This window comes from Anas platyrhynchos, chromosome Z (genome assembly GCF_047663525.1).
Source record: "Anas platyrhynchos isolate ZD024472 breed Pekin duck chromosome Z, IASCAAS_PekinDuck_T2T, whole genome shotgun sequence".
Classification (NCBI taxonomy): Eukaryota; Metazoa; Chordata; class Aves; order Anseriformes; family Anatidae; genus Anas; species Anas platyrhynchos.
Genome location: NC_092621.1, coordinates 10,621,873 through 10,640,116, shown reverse-complemented (window position 1 = coordinate 10,640,116; position 18,244 = coordinate 10,621,873). Strand labels below are relative to the sequence as shown.

The following is an 18,244-nucleotide window of genomic DNA, read 5'->3' as shown; positions in this document are numbered from 1 at the left end:
GAGAACAGGCCAACCCCCACCTCACTACAGCCTCCTTTAAGGTATCTGTAAAGAGTGATAAGGTCACCCCTGAGCCTCCTCTTCTCCAGGCTGAACAAGCCCAGCTCCCTCAGCCGCTCCTCGTAGGACTTGCTCTCCAGGCCCCTCACCAGCTTCGTCGCCCTTCTCTGGACCCGCTCAAGCACCTCCATGTCCTTCTTGTAGCGAGGGGCCCAAAACTGAACACAGTACTCGAGGTGCGGCCTCACCAGAGCCGAGTACAGGGGGACGATCACCTCCCTAGCCCTGCTGGTCACACTGTTTCTGATACAAGCCAGGATGCCGTTGGCCTTGTTGGCCACCTGAGCACACTGCTGGCTCATATTCAGCCGACTATCAACCATCACGCCCAGGTCGTTCTCAGGTTTTGGGTGTCCTCCAGTGCTCTGGATGCATCTGCCCCTCATCCTAGGGAGTGTGTCCGGCCTCTGGGACCAAGCACATTGTTGGTGTGGCCTGCGTGCTCTGCTGGAGCTGCTCCCCGTGGATATCGGGCCGAGAGGGAAAGGGTGGGCTCAAGCCAACGGGGAATGAGCGGGTTTGTGAGATGGGGAAACTGAGGGGCGGTTTGTGCTCCTTCCACCTCCTGGGTGCCCACATGCTTTACCCCACTCTGCCCGCTCTGTTGGGACAAGCAATAAAGGCCTGTGGTTTGCAGAAGGCTGTGAGCGGGCTGTCTGCCTGCGTGGTGATGGAGGCCCAACTGTTCCCCTTTGGCTCAAGTCATCTCCCGCAGGACGTGGGAGATGAGCCCAGAGCTGTCCTTCTGCAGCTCCTCTGAGACCCCTCAGCAGCAGGCCTGAGGATCTTCAGAGCTCTGGTTGTGGTGAGGAGCTGTTTCTGTCCTCCCTATTCCCCCCCGGACACCAGGGCCTGGAACATCCCAGACATGGAAGGTCAGCCCAGAGGCTCTCCTTGTTGAGCAGCACACTGCTGGAGGATGGGCTGAGCATGTTCACACTGCACTGGGTGATGAACGGGCTGAAGAGCAGGGCTCAGAGCCTGGTGGTGAACGGGGCCGTTTGAAGAAGCAGCAGAGATGGCTGTCTTCCACAGACAACATCCCAGTGATCCCCAGGACATGGCTGGGGGCCTGTTTCTGGAGGAATAGAAAAGCAGTAGTGCTTAGGAGTGGGAGGGAGGGTTGAGCAGCTCCGAGGGTTTCCTGAGGCATTCAGCTGGCACTGGAGGGCAGGGTGCTTGGTTGGATGGGGACAGACAATATTCCCTGCTGAGGGGGAGGAGGAGGAGGCAGCTGGGGACAGAGCTGAGGGGAAGGGCAACACGCGGTGTTTGTTGGCCGTGTCTTTCTGAAGGAGCTTTGTGTGAGGGTTTTGAGGGACTCCTCTCAGTTCCCCTCTCCTTCCTACCCCTGGCTCTCGCCAGCTCTTCTAACCGTGTCTTGGAAGACATCAAACAGCTGTGATTACTGAGGGGAAGTGCTGTGACCTGTGACATCTCCAGAAGCCATGTGTGCATGAAGAGGCTTTGGGAAGCGTGTGGCAGAAGCCTCAGGAACGTGAGTGGCGTTTGGTGAACGCGCTCTGGCAGCAAGGAGCTCTGTGGTGCAGTGTGTGGGTAAGAGAGGTGCCAGGAGCTCTCCTGGAGCCCCTGAGTGCTGGGGGATATAGGGGGAGATGCCAAAGGCAGTGGGAGGCAGCCCCTGCGCCTGCCCTAGGTCCCCAGGGGTGCCTGGGCGGGGAGGGGCTGGTGGCAGCCTCTGTGCCCAAGGGTCCCTACCGGAGGGGCTGCGGTACTGGGATGTGGGTTTTTATTTTTGGGGTGGGGGGGGGGATTTTTTCTGACATATGGAATTTTCCTAGTTATTTTCCAAAGATTCCCCCAAAAGGGGAACTTCATTCCTGCTAATGTGGTTTGCTTTTTGCTTCTGCAGCTCTATAAATGGTTTTTGAGCCTCTACACTGAAAGACTCCAAAGTCTCCATCAGAGAAAACAAAACACCTCAAGGCTCCTACCACCAGACAGACTTTCAGGCCTGGGATCACTGCCATGGCACCCACACTGCGGGTCCCCGTGGCTGTCACCAGCGTGTCACCCAGCATCTGCTCTCAGCCTGCGCTCCAGCACCCATTCAGCACCTCGGCTTTCCTGCCCAAGCGTGCGCCACCAGCTCACAAAGACCATCAATGCCCATTTGGCAGCCTTTTTCCACAATTCTTTCCAAGTTTTCAGATCTTAATCAAGGGAGAGTTGTGCTGACGTAGTCTCTGCATGACTCTACTGAGCGTGGAAGCTCCATCTTCCCGCAGAAGTCCTGGAGAGCCAGGCTGCTCACACGTCCTTCTGGGACCGCTGCTGCCCATCCCGAGGGGGCAGCTCAGGCGTCGTGTCGCGTGGCTGCTCCCACAGAGAGCCCCCAAAACGGCCTCTCCGGCCAGCACTCAGAGAGCTGCGGGGCTGTGAGACGGGTGCGAAGCTGCCCCGGTGCTCCGAGGAACGAAAGCAGTGCTGACAGCGGCAGAGGTTCCCTCTCCAATGAGGAAGCCTCTCGCCCCGCATGCAGCCGCTCTGCCTGCCTGCTTCCTTTCGCTGCTTGCACATCTCGCAGTCGGGCGGGCACTGAGCAGCAGCCGGCTGGACGAGCCCTCGGTCCTGCCAGGGGGGAGAAGGCAGCATGGCCCTGCGCTGGAGCCTTCTCCTGGCCCTCACGCCTCTGCTGGCAGCAGAAAAGATGGAAAGGGATGAGACCGGTTACAGAGAAAATCGCCGACAGGCAGGTAAGAGGTGGGCGCTCTTCTCCCTGCGAGAGGAAAGTGTTGGGCTCCCTTGCTGCGTGTCTGCCGTGTCCCCTCGCCACCGGCAGCACGCAGCAGCTCTGTCAGAGGCTGGAGGCGATGTCCGTGCCAGGGTGTCCTGGTTTCAGTTAGAACAGAATTAATTTTCTTCCTAGTAGCTGGTGGAATGCTGTGTTTTGGCTTAGGATGAGAAGAGTTCTGATAACACCCCGATGCTTTAATTGTTGCAGAGCAGTGCTTATACTAAGCCAAGGACATCTCTGTTTCTTGCTCTGTCCTGCCAACGGGCAGGCTGGGGGTGCAGTAAGAGCTGGGAGGGGACAGACCCAGGACAGGTGACCCAAACTAGCCCAAGGGGTATTCCATACCATCTGGGGTCATGCTAAACAATATATAGGGGTGGCTAGCTGGGGGGAGGGGGCCGGACTGCTCGGGGTTAGGCTGGGCATCGGTCAGCGAGTGGTGAGCAATTGCATTGTGCATCACTTGTTTGTACATATTATTATTACTTTCCTATTATCACCATTGTATTATTATTATTATTATAATTGTTATTATTTTTTTTGTTATTATTATTTTCCTGTCTTATTAAACTGTCTTTATCTCAACTCACAGGCTTCACTTTCCATTTCTCTCCCCCGTCCCAGAGAGGGAGGGGGGAGGGTGAGCAAACGGCTGTGTGGTGTTTAGCTGCCGGCCGGGTTAAACCACGACACAGGGACATGAGGGCATCGGTCGCGGTGTGGTGGGGTGAGCCCCCCAGCACCAGGCAGCCCCCAGCTCCCCCTGTACAGCAGCAGGGGCTTCAGCCCGGGACGGAGTGAGAGGGTGGAGAGCCAAGCCCACAGGGGTACCTCGCAGCAAGGCTCGCTTTCTAAGAGCAGATCGAGGTTGTTTTGCTATTTCCAGCATCCGTCAGCAGAACTGGGAAGTGGGACTGACATTTTAATCGCAGCAGAGCCGGTTAATTGTGTGCCTGGAGGGCCAGGTGCTATCTGAGCTTGCAGGAGGTGGTGAACCCATCCAGGGCAGCACGGCCTGGGGCCTGAGCCCAGCTCTGGGGACCATCGCCCTGCCTTGTTCTGCATCCATCTGACCTGGAGGCCGTCTCTAAACTCACCTTGCTGCAGCTGGGGGGCAACAAATGTTCAGTTAGCACGTGCTCACGTTGTAGGGACCTGCTGTATGTACATGTATGTCCCTGGGCTGGCACAGGCTGGAGGAGCCCGCAAGTCAAGGACCCTGGCTGTCACCAGGGCCCCAAAATGGGACTGTTTTTTTTCAGGTGTTGATTTGAACTCAGGCCAGGTGGGGGACAGCAGGGTCTGTGCTGCATGGCATAGGCCAGGGGAGCTGTGCCCCTGGAGGGACAGGGAGTGTGAGCACAGCACGCCATCACTGGAAAACCAAGGGCAAAGCCCGCAGCAGAAGACATCCCCCTGCCCCTTTCCCAAATCCTCCACCCAAGCTGTCCTGGGTGTGCTCTGCACGTCTCGGTCACCCGACCGTCCTAGGACAACTCTGGGGTTGCCTGCAGCGGAGACGGTATTGCTGAGTTTGCACCTTGGTGTTTGTGAAAAAGGAATCGAAACACGAACGCTTCTTGGCCACTCCCAGAGGCACGGGCAGCCCTGCAGGCACGTGAGGGGTGTTATAAGTTGCCCCCTTAATTAATTTTCAGAGAGCATCGCATTAATAATAGAAAGGAATTTACTGAGTAAGCAAACAGCAAGCAAAACAGCGCTGGGTGGCCGGGGAGTCTCTGCTCTGCCAACGGCGCGCACCTCACCCCCGCCAGGGTCCCTTCTTAGATCTCGGTAATTCCAGGATTACGCAGCACATCCTGGTATGTTCTGCGACTGCGCGCACTGTTGCTAGCGGGTCGTCTCTGTCCCTCTGGTGGTCGTGAAGATGAAGGCCTTGGTCTTCCTTGGCGCTGTGGTTCATCTTCTTTTTTTATTTGGTCATGTTGGCCCAGCGCAACACAGGAAGGCAGGATGTTGACACACTACTTTAGCAACTTATCAGGAGATGGTTACCTGAGCTTTGCAACAGTGTCTTTGAACACAAGAGGCAACTGAGATGCAGAAGGAGAGAAGGGGAGGGGGTTCTCTTTTTTCTTACATTAAGCAAAAGAAGTTTCATAGTGTCTAGCCAAGCATTCTACAGCTCCTTCCTTCAGCAGGGAGCTTTCGCAACTCCCGCTCCTCAAACAGAACTCCTTGCTTTTCTAATACAAAAGACAACGAACAAACATTTAGGGTGTATTACACAGGGTACAATCAGGGAGAGGGGCACAGGCCAGGGGACAGTGGAAGAGCCGTGGCACACTGCTCAGAGCTTTACTCAATGCCTGTACCAAGGCCTCGTGCTCTTACAGCCCCGTTGTGCCCAGCAGGGAGGTGGAGAAGCTTGCAGGGGATGTTTTCCTGCAGGGCTGGCTCTGTTTGGCCATGATTCACTCGCAGACGCCCAGGAGCCATAGCAGCAATGCCCAGCGCTAGGTAGAACGAGGCTCTGTTCAAACAAACAGTTTGTGTTAGTGGAGTTGAGCTGCCAGAAGGGGCTCAAGGATAATCCTGGGGCAGCGAAAGCCCAAGGGAGGCCGTGGAGGAGCCCCGTGGGGCCGCACACCCCGGCTGTGAGCTGCATGCTGCCCCGTGCTGCCACTTCCCGCTCCACAGCACAGCTTCCCGAAACACCAACCTCACCTCCTGCTGCTCAAAGCCTGCCAGCTGCCCTCCTGCACCGTGTTGGCCTCGCTGAAGCTTCACCTTCATTGTGTCTGGGGCCTGTGGGCGGCCCTGCTGTGCTCTGAGTGCCTCCATGCTCGGGCATGCTGTGAATCCCTCCAGGGCTGGAAGCCCAGTGCTCCTTTCCCTGCTCTCTCGGAGCACTCCCGGAGCTCCAGCCTGGAGGAAGGGGCCAGCCCCACGTGCTGTGCAGCGTTACCCCTGCCTCTGCCGGGATGTGCCCTGCAACGAGGCACAAACCCCTGGAGAGGCCCATCAGCTTTGGCTCTTCCCATCCCACTGACACGCTCTCCTTCTTCTCTGTGCAGGATGCGCAAAGCCTGAGTGGGACTCAAGCCTCCGCTTTGTCCCAGAGAAGACATCTTATGATGACGGGGAGGAGCTGACACTGAGCTGCCTCACTGAGGATGATCCTCCTCTCGCTGTGATCAGATGTGTTGAATGGATCGGCTGGGGACATGCCTGGAAAGTGAAGGACAAGCAGGGAAGGTGGCATAACATTGAAATGTACCAGGCCTGCACAGGTGAGTCGGGGGCAGCAGCTCTCCCCTGCCGCGGGCTCCTCTCCGTCAGCAGGGCCCCTGGCGTCTCACCGTGCCCGTGGGATGCCTCGGGCTCGGCTCTGGGATGGCCCCGGCCGGGAGCAGCCCCCGAGCTGGGCCGGGACAGGAGCCCCCAGCGGGGCCCGGCCTTGCCTCTGCCCTGCCTGAGCTGTGGCCAGATCCTGCCCTCAGCCCTGCTGCTCTGAGCACCTCACAGCCCCGCGGGGCTCCTGTCCCGCACCCAGGGGCTCTGCTGACAGATGACCCCGCAGGCAGTCGTGGTCCAGCCTCAGCCCCCTCCTGCCCCAGCACCCCGTCCCCAAGGAGGACTGTCACGCTTTCTCCCCTGCAGGAACATGCCAGAAACCCCTGTGGGACAGAAGGGTCATGCTCGTCCCAAGGAAAGGCAGCTACACACCGAATGAGGAACTGAGGCTGTCTTGCCCTGAAGGTGTCAAGCCCTCCTTCACCAGTGCCAAATGTGTGAGGGAATTTCAAGGAGTGACTTCAGGAGAACCTGTCTATGGGGACAGCTGGTGGGGGAGGAGAGACAGAGGTGCCTGGACCCGCATTGAGGAGCCCGTAGCGTGCGTGGGTACGCGGGGCAGCTCTCCCCATCCCCTCTCTGCCCTCACACTCCCGCCCCAGCCCCTGCTTGGCGCTGCGGTGCCCTGCCGGCTGCTGAGGAGCTCCCCCCTCAGAGCACCCTCCTTCCCCACTGCTCCCTGTGACGCTGCTGTCCTGGGCTCAGCACCCCTCGGGTTTCCTCACGGCCTTGGTTCTGGCCTCCCCGAGCCTCCTGGCCCCGCTCTCACACAAATTTGCCTTTGACAGTAAAATGCTCGAGGCCCCAGTGGGACGCTGACCTTCGTCTGGCACCAGAGCGGGACGTCTATGAGGAGGGCGAAGAAGTGACGCTGAGCTGCCCAGAGGGTTCCCTGCTCCCCTTCCAGCAGGCTAAATGTGCATGGAGACCTCGGGCTGTGCCTAAAGGGGAGCACAAGGGCACCTGGACACAGAAAAACGAGTTGGGGAAATGGGTCCTCATTCAGAGCCCCACAATGTGCATCAGTAAGTGGGGTGACAGGAGGTGCCTCACCTGGAGCCCCGTGGCCCTGTGGCTCCTCTGGTGCCAGGGCACGGCGAGGTGAAGGGCAGCCTGAGCTGGGCTTGGGGTCAGCTCCAGAGAGCGGCTGCAGGGGGTCTCCTGCTGCAGGTGGGATTGTCCTGGGAAGCTGCCGGCTGTGGGATGTGGTGGGGGGCAAAGAACAAGCATGGAAATGGGGTGGAGAAGGGATTTTGTGGGCAAGTGACAAGGGGAGCCCCCTCCCTCCCAGCAAGGCTTGCTGGGGGACACGTCATGGCACATGGACGGCTCTCCTTCTGTCTCCCTTTGGTGTCTGGAGGGACTGCTGGTGGTTGCTGATAGCTGGCGGTACCCTGCCCCACCTCAGCACCCACACCCCAACTAAATCCACTTTTGCCTCACCCAGGTACATGCCAGAAGCCCTGGAGGGACCCAAGGCTCCATCTGGCACCAGAGCAGGAGGTGTACAAGGAGAACGAAGAAGTGACACTGAGCTGCCCCAAGGGTTTCGAGCCATCTTTCACCCACATCAAATGTTCAAGAGAAGTCCAGTCCATCAGCGCTGGGAAGCCTGTGTACAGAGAAGTTTGGATGGGAAAGGACCCGGGAGGTGCCTGGACCCGCATTCACTCCATGGTGCAGTGTGTGGGTAAGAGAGGTGCCAGGAGCTCTCTTGGGGCCCTGAGTGCTGGGGGATATAGGGGGAGATGCCAAAGACAGTGGGAGGCAGCCCCTGTGCCTGCCTTGGATTCCCAGGGGTGCCTGGGTGGGGAGGGGGCTGGTGGCTGCAGAGTTGGAGACCTGCCCTCATCCCCTTCCTGGGGCCGTGCTGCAGAAGCTGCTCCACATCGTGTCCCACAGCTCCATCCCTCACCGTAGCGTGCCAGGGCAGGGATCTCCTGCCACGTCCCCTGCCTTGCCCTGCATGGCCAGCCCCTGCCCTGCTAGCACCTTCCCTTCTTGTTGTTGCAGGAAAATGCCAGAAGCCCCACTGGGACCCCAGATTAATCTTTGTCCCAGACATGGCATCCTACGTCCTCAATGAAGTGGTGATGGTGAGGTGCCCTGAAGGGTACTGGCCTCCTGCCATGGAGATGGCCTGTGTAGATATCCCAGGCGAAAGCTCTCCAACTCTTCAGACGTCCTGGGTTTTGAATGAAGGCACTGACTACTGGCAGCCTGAAGATTACTGGCTGTGCGAGGGTGAGTGAGGAGGTGCATTTAAGAGGGAAGGGTGGTCCCGATGGCAGAGTGCTGCTGGCCCTGTTTCAGAGGCACGCATGGAGGTTGCCAGCTGGGTGCGGGTACGCTCTGTGGCGAGAGGGCCAGCACCCGTGGGAGCATTTCCCTCCCGAGGGGCTGAGCCCGCTGCCAGGCAGCAAGGGGACGGAGCCAGGGGTCTGCTCCCACCAGCAGTTGCCTCGAGCACTGAGAGGTGATGCAAAGCTCACGCCCAGCTTCCAGTGATCCAGACTCCTCCAGCTCTGCAGCTGGAGACCTGCCGTGGGCAGTGTCACCTCCGCCTTCCTCTCCCTGCTGCTGGCTGGGAGCAGGGCTGTGACCGCAGCACCTTGCAAGGGTGCCAGGGGAAGGGAAGGCAAGGCAGTGACCCTCTTCAATGCTTCCTTCACAGAGGCCTTCCAGGTCGTGCCTGGGACCTTGGAGGCTTTCACCACCAGCATCAAACTGAACTGGACCTGCAGTCTGCCCGATGCCTGCCAGCGCATGCAGGCCACGTGCAGGCTGGCAGGGCCTTCCTCCCCGTCCTGTGAGGCTGAGGAGGTCACAGGACAGGAGATGCTGCATGGCCAGAATGGAACATTTACCTGTGACCACCTGCAGCCCTTCACTGACTACAGTGTCAACATCTCAGTGCCCCCCAGCACCATCCTGTTCACACGGCTCCTGAGGACAAAGGCAACAGGTAAGTGTCCCCTGCCTGTCAAGGTACTTTTGCTTTTCTCCCCAAAATCTCAGCCCCAGGTGGGTGTCCCTGTGCGTGACCCCCTCTCGCTGTGCTTCCAGTGCCCGAGAAGCCAGAGCGGCTGTGGCTGGATGCCAGCACGGGGACGCTGCGGTGGCAGGCGCTGCCCTCCTGCAAAGGGGAGATCCTCGGGTACCAGGTACCAGGGGAGTGGGATGCAGGCAGCAGGGAGAGGGGTGTTTGTGGTGAGATCAGGACCCTGCTGTCCCCTACAGGGCCGGGTGGGAGCCGGGTGCTGGTCCCCATCAGCTCCTGTCCTTCCTGCAGCTGAACGTCACGGCCAGGAGCGCGCAGGACGGCAGCTTCCTGGAATTCCAGCAGGTGACAGTGAACAGCTCTGTCACCCAGTACACGCCACCTCGTCAGATGCCCAGCAGCAAGTACACAGTGACAGTCCAGGGCCTGACGGCTGCTGGTGCCGGGGATGCTTCCTACCTGGAATTTCAACCCAGTGTCTTGGGTAAAGGTTTCTGTGCCACGGGCCTGCTTAGGCTGGTGTCTGTCTGTGCACCCTGTGCCATACAAGATAGTGCCCTGGCCCCAGAGCTGTGGCATTGCTTCAGACCCTACTCGGGTCTGTGTGAGCAGAGCTGGCCCCTCTCTTCCAGTACAGAAGATGGTGCCCAGCCCTGCCTGAAGGGACCCTTGGGGCTCACAGCCGGAGAACGCTAAGGCTGTGGATCTTGGCTGTGGAGCCCAGTCGTGCTGTCCAGACCGGCTTGGAAGTTCTTCCAGACTGACACCCAGTGCCAGGGTTTGGGTGAATGGCCCCGGCTGTGGCACCCACTGCTGGCTGTGTGCTTCTTTGCAGGGCAGCCTCCAGGCCCCTGGCCATGGACTGCAGTCACCGTGGTGGCTGTGCTGTCAGCGATGGTCATGCTTCTTGCTGGGATCCTGGGGTTTGTGATGTGCAGGTGAATAGGCAGGGAACTCAGAGTCGCTGCTCTGCCTCAGGCCATGCTGGGCTAACAGGGTGGCTGGTGACAGAGGGGGCTTTCTGCACTGCTCTCACCCTTTTCCGGGTGCTATGGGGGCTGCAGCTGGTCCTCCTGTGGCTTGGCTGGTGAGCTCCTGGCTGGGTCTGCAAGTCAGCAGCCCCATCAGCCTCTGCCCAGCCTCAGGACACCCCTTTGCCTTCCCAGGAGGAGGAAAGCCTTGCCCAGGAAAGCCGAGGAGGACCATTACACAGGTACGGCCAGGGAAGCGGGGCCAGGGTATAAGGAGGGCAGGTCATTGCCAGGAGACCCCCACGGACCCTGTGCCGCTGCCTGCCCGGGTCTGCGCTGCTCCTCCTCCTGCAGCCCTGGGTTCCTCAGGCTGTTTCGTCCCCTGCAGAGCTCCAGCCCTATGAAAACTCGGACCACTACTGTGTGATCAAGGAGAGGTTTCTGGCCGAAGAAGAAGCAGGTAGGAGATGGCCCCCACACATGTATGGGGCAGAGGGTCGAGAGCGACCCGAGGAAAGGGCCGTGGCGGTGCCAGGCAGTGCCCAGCGCTCCGGCCTGTCTCAGACCCTCACGGCTGTGGCAGCGTGAGCTCTGCCGAGGGCTGGCAGCAGCCTCTGCCCTGGGTGCTGTTGGTGTCCGCAGGTAGAGGTGGCCGGGCTGGAGAGCGACCGTCCCCGTCCCTGCGCAGGACGCTGGGAGACCACGGCGGGTGTCAGAGAGCAGAGACCGCGGGGAGGACGACCCCAGCTTAGTGCTGGTGGCTGCCAGGACCCCGTCTCTCGTGTGACTGTGACCAGCACTGGGGGTCTCGTCCGGGCAACCAGAGCAAGAGGACTGCGGCCATTTCTTTCAGGGCACGAAGACACTGCCCTCTTCAGCCCTCCTGGCCTTGCCTGGACAGGCAGCGGTGCGAGAGGCTTCCCAGTCTGACCGTGGGAAGAGGCACTGGGTGCTCCTGGGCCCGGCATTTTGGAGGCCTCCTCATGGCCCTTTCTCGAGTTTTGGTGCTCCCCAGCTGTAAGCAGGACCTCGTACAGCCTGTGCTGGGTTATTGTTTCCCCTCCCATTTCCTCTCTCGTCTGTCACCAGCACCCTCTGCTACAGGGCAGGAGCTGCCCACGGCCTGTGCCAGCGAAGGCGTGTTTTCACAGAATCACAGAATTTCTAGCTTGGAAGAGACCTCAAGATCATCGAGTCCAACCTCTGACCTAACGCAAACAGTCCCCAATAAACCATATCCCTAAGCTCCACATCTAAACGTCTTTTAAAGACCTCCAGGGATGGTGACTCCACCACTTCCCTGGGCAGCCTGTTCCAGTGCCTCACAACCCTTTCAGTAAAGAAGTTCTTCCTAACATCCAACATAAAACTCCTCTGGCCCAACTTAAGCCTTTTCCCCCTCGTCCTATCACCAGGCTCATGGGAGAACAGGCCAACCCCCACCTCACTACAGCCTCCTTTAAGGTATCTGTAGAGAGCGATAAGGTCGCCCCTGAGCCTCCTCTTCTCCAGGCTGAACAAGCCCAGCTCCCTCAGCCGCTCCTCGTAGGACTTGTTCTCCAGGCCCCTCACCAGCTTCGTCGCCCTTCTCTGGACCCACTCGAGCACCTCGATGTCCTTCTTGTAGCGAGGGGCCCAAAACTGAACACAGTACTCGAGGTGCGGCCTCACCAGAGCCGAGTACAGGGGGACGATCACCTCCCTAGCCCTGCTGGTCACACTGTTTCTGATACAAGCCAGGATGCCGTTGGCCTTGTTGGCCACCTGAGCACACTGCTGGCTCATATTCAGCCGACTATCAACCATCACGCCCAGGTCGTTCTCAGGTTTTGTGTGTCCTCCAGTGCTCTGGATGCATCTGCCCCTCATCCTAGGGAGTGTGTCCGGCCTCTGGGACCAAGCACATTGTTGGTGTGGCCTGCGTGCTCTGCTGGAGCTGCTCCCCATGGATATCGGGCCGAGAGGGAAAGGGTGGGCTCAAGCCAACGGGGAATGAGCGGGTTTGTGAGATGGGGAACCTGAGGGGCGGTTTGTGCTCCTTCCACCTCCTCGATGCCCACATGCTTTACCCCACTCTGCCCGCTCTGTTGGGACAAGCAATAAAGGCCTGTGGTTTGCAGAAGGCTGTGAGCGGGCTGTCTGCCTGCGTGGTGATGGAGGCCCAACTGTTCCCCTTTGGCTCAAGTCATCTCCCGCAGGACGTGGGAGATGAGCCCAGAGCTGTCCTTCCTAAGCTCCTCTGAGACCCCTCAGCAGCAGGCCTGAGGATCTTCAGAGCTCTGGTTGTGGTGAGGAGCTGCTTTCTGTCCTCCCTATCCCCCCCCGGACACCAGGGCCTGGAACATCCCAGACATGGAAGGTCAGCCCAGAGGCTCTCCTTGTTGAGCAGCACACTGCTGGAGGATGGGCTGAGCATGTTCACACTGCACTGGGTGATGAACGGGCTGAAGAGCAGGGCTCAGAGCCTGGTGGTGAACGGGGCCGTTTGAAGAAGCAGCAGAGCTGGCTGTCTTCCACAGACAACATCCCAGTGATCCCCAGGACACGGCTGGGGGCCTGTTTCTGGAGGAAGAGAAAAGCAGTAGTGCTTAGGAGTGGGAGGGAGGATTGAGCAGCTCCGAGGGTTTCCTGAGGCATTCAGCTGGCACTGGAGGGCAGGGTGCTTGGTTGGATGGGGACAGACAATATTCCCTGCTGAGGGGGAGGAGGAGGAGGCAGCTGGGGACAGAGCTGAGGGGAAGGGCAACACGCGGTGTTTGTTGGCCGTGTCTTTCTGAAGGAGCTTTGTGTGAGGGTTTTGAGGGACTCCTCTCAGTTCCCCTATCCTTCCTACACCTGGCTTTTGGCTGCTCTTCTAACAGTGTCTTGGAAGACGTCAAACAGCTGTGATTACTGAGGGGAAGTGCTGTGACCTGTGACATCTCCAGAAGCCACGTGTGCATGAAGAGGCTTTGGGAAGCGTGTGGCAGAAGCCTCAGGAACGTGAGTGGCGTTTGGTGAACGCGCTCTGGCAGCAAGGAGCTCTGTGGGGTGAAGCTCTGGGATCCTGGTGGCTGGGGCTCTGGGGAGTGCCAGTGCCAGGGTGTCCGTGGGGAAGGAAAGCAGCAAAAGGCAGCAGTGCTGACACCGATGGGAGGATCCCTCCTCAAAGAGGAAGGCTCTTTCACCACATACGACTTGCTCATGCGGCTGCTTCCTTCCTCTGGTTGCAATTCTTGCAATCACAGCTGCCAGTGCCTGGAGGCAGCAAGTGGGGCTGAGGGCTGAGTTGTGCCCGGGCACTGGATGCTAGCATGGCCCTGCAGTTGCTGGCTCTGAGCTTCCTCCTGGTCCTCGTCCCGCTGCTGGGAACACAGGAAGATACTGGTCCCAAGACCCAAGGAGCACCCCGGGAACCAGGTAAGAAGTGTCCGCTCCTCTCTGCAGGAGAAGCTTTTTCTGCTCTTTCAGCTCCAATTCTGGTGAGCATCTTCAGCCACGGCACCACGCGGCAGCTGTACCGCAGGGGCTGGAGGCGATGCCTGTAGCAGGGTGGGGTGCAGCTGGGATTGGGGAGGGAGGGCAGCAAGGCTCAGTGTGCTGGGAAAGCCTCTGTGAGCTATGGGCTGTCACGCTCCATGGAGGGGGCAGTGTCCCTTGGAGCAGGAGGTGTCTCACCTGCTTTTGTCCCTGCCAGAAACGTGCCGAAAGCCCTCGTGGGACCCAAGGCTCCGTCTGGCACCAGACCAGGAGGTGTACAAGGAGAACGAAGAAGTGACGCTGAGCTGCCCCGAGGGTTTGCATCCATCTTTCACCTACATCAAATGTTCAAGAGAAGTCCAGTCCATCAGCGCTGGGAAGCCTGTGTACAGAGAAGTTTGGAAGGGAAAGGGCACGGGAGGTGCCTGGACCCGCATTCGCTCCATGGTGCAGTGTGTGGGTAAGAGAGGTGCCAGGAGCTCTCCTGGGGCCCCTGAGTGCTGGGGGATGTAGGGGGAGATGCCAAAGGCAGTGGGAGGCAGCCCCTGCGCCTGCCCTGGATTCTCAGTGGTGCCTGGTGGCAGCCTCTGTGCCCGAGGGTCCCGGCAGGAGGGGCTGCGGCAGCCGGCCGGGGGCAGTGGCTGGAGCTGACCCTTCCTGCCCTCATCCCCTTCCTGGGGCCGTGCTGCAGAAGCTGCTCCAAGTTGTGTCCTGCAGCTCCATCCCTCACTGTAGTGTGCCAGGGAACCTTTCTCCTGTGGCATGGGCACAGCCAGGAAGGGCTGGGTCTAGGAGCACAGTCTGTTTGAACACAGCGTTGCTGGGTGACACTGACACCGCTGGGTTATGACTCAGTAGTGAAGATTGCCTTGAGCAATGGTAGCCCACACACTCAACCGCATTTGTTCCTGTCTGAACTCCTCCAGCTCTGCAGCTGGAGACCTGCCGTGGGCAGTGTCACCTCCGGCTTCCTCTCCCCGCTGCAGGGTGGGAGCAGGGCTGTGGCCGCAGCACCTTGCAAGGGTGCCAGGGGAAGGGAAGGCAAGGCAGTGACCCTCTTCAATGCTTCCTTCACAGAGGTCTTCGTGCCTGGGACCTGGGAGGCTTTCACCACCAGCATCAAACTGAACTGGACCTGCAGTCTGCCCGATGCCTGCCAGCGCATGCAGGCCACGTGCAGGCTGGCAGGGCCTTCCTCCCCGTCCTGTGAGGCTGAGGAGGTCACGGCACAGGAGATACTGCACGGCCAGAATGGAACATTTACCTGTGACCATCTGCAGCCCTTCACTGACTACAGTGTCACCATCACAGTGCCCCCCAGCACCGTCCTGTTCAAATGGGTGATCAGGACAAAAGAAACAGGTGGGTGTCCACAGGGGAGTCCAAGAGAGGAGGGACATTCCTGGACTGTTTCACATGTGGGGGAGGCAGATAAATGCCTTCTTCACACAGCAGCTGATCATGAGCACCCTGTCCCCACTGGCACCAGGAGCCACGGGCACCCAGCTGCGGGCTCAGCCCCAGGTGGGCGTCCCCATGCCTGACCCCCTCTCGCTGTGCTTCCAGTGCCCGAGAAGCCGGAGCGGCTGTGGCTGGATGCCAGCACGGGGACGCTGCAGTGGCAGGCACTGCCCTCCTGCAAAGGGGAGATCCTCGGGTTCCAGGTACCAGGGGAGTGGGGGCTGCCCGTGGGCTCTGCGCTTCATCAGGTGCCTCAGGGTGGGTGCTGGACACAGGCGGGTGGCAGACCGTGGGAAATCCTTGAGGACCTTGAAGTCCACCCCCCTGGCTGATTTTCTAGCTGCTGTGATACGTTTGAGCATTTCTGCCTCCCTCTCATGTTTCTCCTGCTGCTGTGCTGCCTGCAGGGGCTGTGGGTGCCAGGGGGTTTCCTCCCCAGCTCTGCACAGCCTGTGGTTTGGCAGACGCTGGGGCTCTGTGTGCAGCACCTTGTGACGTGTCTTGTGGCGCAGCCTCATGGGCTTTCCTGTGCCTCAGGGGCCTTAGTTCTGGTTTGTGGCACAGGAAAGGCTGTGGTGTGCAGTGCTGGGAGCAGGAGGAAGGGGGCCAGTGCAGCACCCAACCTGTAGGAGTCTCCCCGTGGGGACTGGATGTGATGCAGCCTCACTGAGGATGCCTTGGAAATCAGCCTGGAGAGCAGAAGAGTGCTCTGAGCAGCTCCACCTGCAGCTGCTGCTGCTGCAGGGGTGTCTGTGGTGCAGCAGATTGCTCTTGCTTCGAGTGCTGGCCCCAAATTCCCCCCTGTCCTCCTCCGGTCTGCGCTGAGGTCCACGCGTGGGGCCAAGGTTCCCGGGGCGTCTCTCCGGAAGCTTCCCAGCTGCAGGCACTGCTGGGCTGTGGCTGGCTGTGTGCTGGGCACGTTCCCCTCCAGCTCCGTGTCCTGTCCCCAGCTGAACGTCACCGCCTGGGGCCCGCAGGACGGCGGCTTCCTCCAGGTCGAGCGGCTGAGGCTGAGCAGCTCCGTCACGGAGCACCCGCTGCCTGCGCACGGCCCTGGCACCAGATACACGGTGGCCGTGCGGGGCCTGACGGCTGCCGGGGCCGGGGCAGCACTGCTGGGGACCTTTCAGAGCAACGGCTCGGGTAAGGGTGTGCGTGCGCTGCCCCCAGCCCTGCCCTGCCTCGCCGGGCCTCCTGCTGATGCTCGTCCCTGGCTCTTCCTGCACAGACACCGCAGCCCCTCCTGATGCCAGCTCCCGCCTCGTGCGCGACATCTCCCCCTCCCAGGGCACGGCCGTGCTTCGCCTCCGCCCCATCCCCTGGGTCCCCGGGGCGGCCAGGTGAGTGCAGCCCCTGCTCTGCACAGCCCCGAGCAGCGCTCACACCTGCAGCTGCCTCCTTCCAGCTCTTTGTCCCCAGCCCCGTCTCACAGCCCTGCCTTGCAGCGAGCACCAGCTCCTCGTGGCCATGACGCACAACAGCACGGCGCTGGAAGATGCCTGCTCAGGGGAGCCGCAGCCCTTCAATGCCAGCCACCCACCCGATACCTATGTGGCCGCCGTGCTCAACCTCAGTGCCCAAACGGACTTCGTGCTGGGCGACGGGACCCGCGGGCACGGCTTCCACAACGCTCCCCTGCGCCCGGGCTGGGACTACACCGCCCTGCTGCGCCTCGAGCAGCGCTCCCAGCAGGTACCCGTGGCCGGAGGCTGCAGCTCCCTGGGGACGCTGCTGTCAGGGGACATGGTGGCCCTGGGTGGCAGCCCTCTGCTCTGAACTCTGCTTCTCCCAACAGGAGGAGACTTTCACCTGCATGTGCTACAGCTTCTCTATGGGTAAGTGGGCTCCTCCGCGGAGGGGCTGGCTCATCCCGTGCCCTGTACCCGAGGCTCTCTGCCACATCCTCCCTTTTCCCAGCCTGGCATCTTGCTGTGGTCAGGGGCTGGCGAGTGCAGGAGCTCCCTGTGGGGCATAGGACACCTCTGTTTTCTCATAAGTGGCTGTGATCCTCCATCCCACACAGTACATGAGTGCACAGACACCTCTATACACTTGCACAGATTCGTTGCCATGGCTGGGGCCATTTGAGATTCATGGCACCCACTGCTGGCTGTGTGTTAGTTGCAGGACAGCCCCCTGGCTCATGGACCGGGATCGTCATCGGGGTGGTTGTGCTGATATTGCTGCTGCTCCTGTGTGCAGGCATCGTATGGTTCGTGGTGTCCAGGTGCGTTGGTTGGGGACTTTGGTTCAGCAGGACCCTGGGTGACACCAGCCTGTCACTCACAACTGCCCTTTGTCCTTGCAGGAGAAGGAAGGATGTTCCCATCAAAGCTAAGGACAACAATTAAAAAGGTAGAAAAATGCCATTCCCTGGGCTGTCATCACATCGTCACAAAGCAGAGCTCTCCTGGGTGGGGCTGGCCCTCAGGAGGAACATCTGCTCACCCCATTCTCTAACACGTACCCCCATTTGCCCCAGCCCCAAGGTGGCCAGGCTGGAGAGCTGTCCTCACAGCCCCTGCCTGTCCCAGAGGACTGGGCAATGGTCACGGAGATGGGGTGGTCGTCCCTGGATCAGTGCTGCCAGCTGCTGGGCACCCGGCTCTCCTGAGACCATCACCAGCACCGGGGGTCCCATCCAGTTCAGCAGAGCAGGAGGAAAGTAGGAAGCCACGGAGGGTCGCCAGCTTCTTCTCCCCCGACCCCCTCCACTCCCCAGCTTTTGCTTGCTGTTGAAAGGCCCGGCACTATTTCATGAGGCTTTCTGCAGTTCCCTTTTCTAGACTTTGATTTTGCTTTCCTGGAAGCAGGAACTGGACACATCCTTTGACTCAGATTGAAGCTCGGGCTGAGGGACAGCCTGTGCTCCTGCCATGTCCTGGGCTCCCCACCCCTCTCCGCCTCTGTGTGCTGAAATCCAGCCAAACCCAGGGCTCTGCTCGAGCGTGGTGTGACTGCACTGCCCTTGCTGCTCTGCCTGCTCTGTCCAGACAACCAATAAATGCGGTTTGGAGGGGACTGCCTGCCCCACTACAGCTCCTGCCTTGTCGTCTCCTTGCCCTTACAGAGTCATGCTCCCTGTAGGGTGCTGAATTAACTGCGCCTTGTTGAGAAGCCCTCTACCACACAGGCATGGCCCTGTGCCCATGCCTTGGCCAGAGCTGGGGGACCTTAGCTCCTTTGCAGCCCCCATGTCAGATAAAACCTGGAAAA

General features: G+C 60.0%; 1 protein-coding gene across 6 annotated transcripts; it reads left to right on the top strand.

Moving 5' to 3' along the window:
* Nucleotides 1-83: 83 nt before the first annotated feature.
* Nucleotides 84-18,066, top strand: LOC101796723 (uncharacterized). 6 transcript variants are annotated; one of them, XM_038170495.2, is made up of 16 exons: nucleotides 84-1,617; nucleotides 1,934-2,777; nucleotides 5,857-6,072; nucleotides 6,443-6,685; nucleotides 6,925-7,161; nucleotides 7,584-7,826; nucleotides 8,150-8,380; nucleotides 8,811-9,101; nucleotides 9,203-9,300; nucleotides 15,979-16,171; nucleotides 16,257-16,368; nucleotides 16,474-16,720; nucleotides 16,824-16,863; nucleotides 17,150-17,255; nucleotides 17,337-17,383; nucleotides 17,511-18,066. In XM_038170495.2, the coding sequence occupies exons 2-15, from the start codon at nucleotides 2,675-2,677 to the stop codon at nucleotides 17,377-17,379; spliced, it is 2,403 nt and encodes an 800-aa protein (XP_038026423.1). In that variant the 5' UTR covers nucleotides 84-1,617; nucleotides 1,934-2,674; the 3' UTR covers nucleotides 17,380-17,383; nucleotides 17,511-18,066. The 6 variants fall into 6 exon arrangements, 5 of the variants coding, with proteins under 5 accessions (XP_038026423.1, XP_038026424.1, XP_071886986.1 ...); XR_011805715.1 differs by lacking the exons at nucleotides 84-1,617; nucleotides 15,979-16,171; nucleotides 16,257-16,368; ... (3 more) ...; nucleotides 17,337-17,383; nucleotides 17,511-18,066 and adding exons at nucleotides 9,429-9,621; nucleotides 9,973-10,075; nucleotides 10,304-10,350; ... (1 more) ...; nucleotides 10,751-11,249; nucleotides 11,935-13,394 and having other exon boundaries at nucleotides 1,855-2,777; XM_072030885.1 differs by lacking the exons at nucleotides 84-1,617; nucleotides 6,443-6,685 and having other exon boundaries at nucleotides 1,862-2,777.
* Nucleotides 18,067-18,244: the final 178 nt, after the last annotated feature.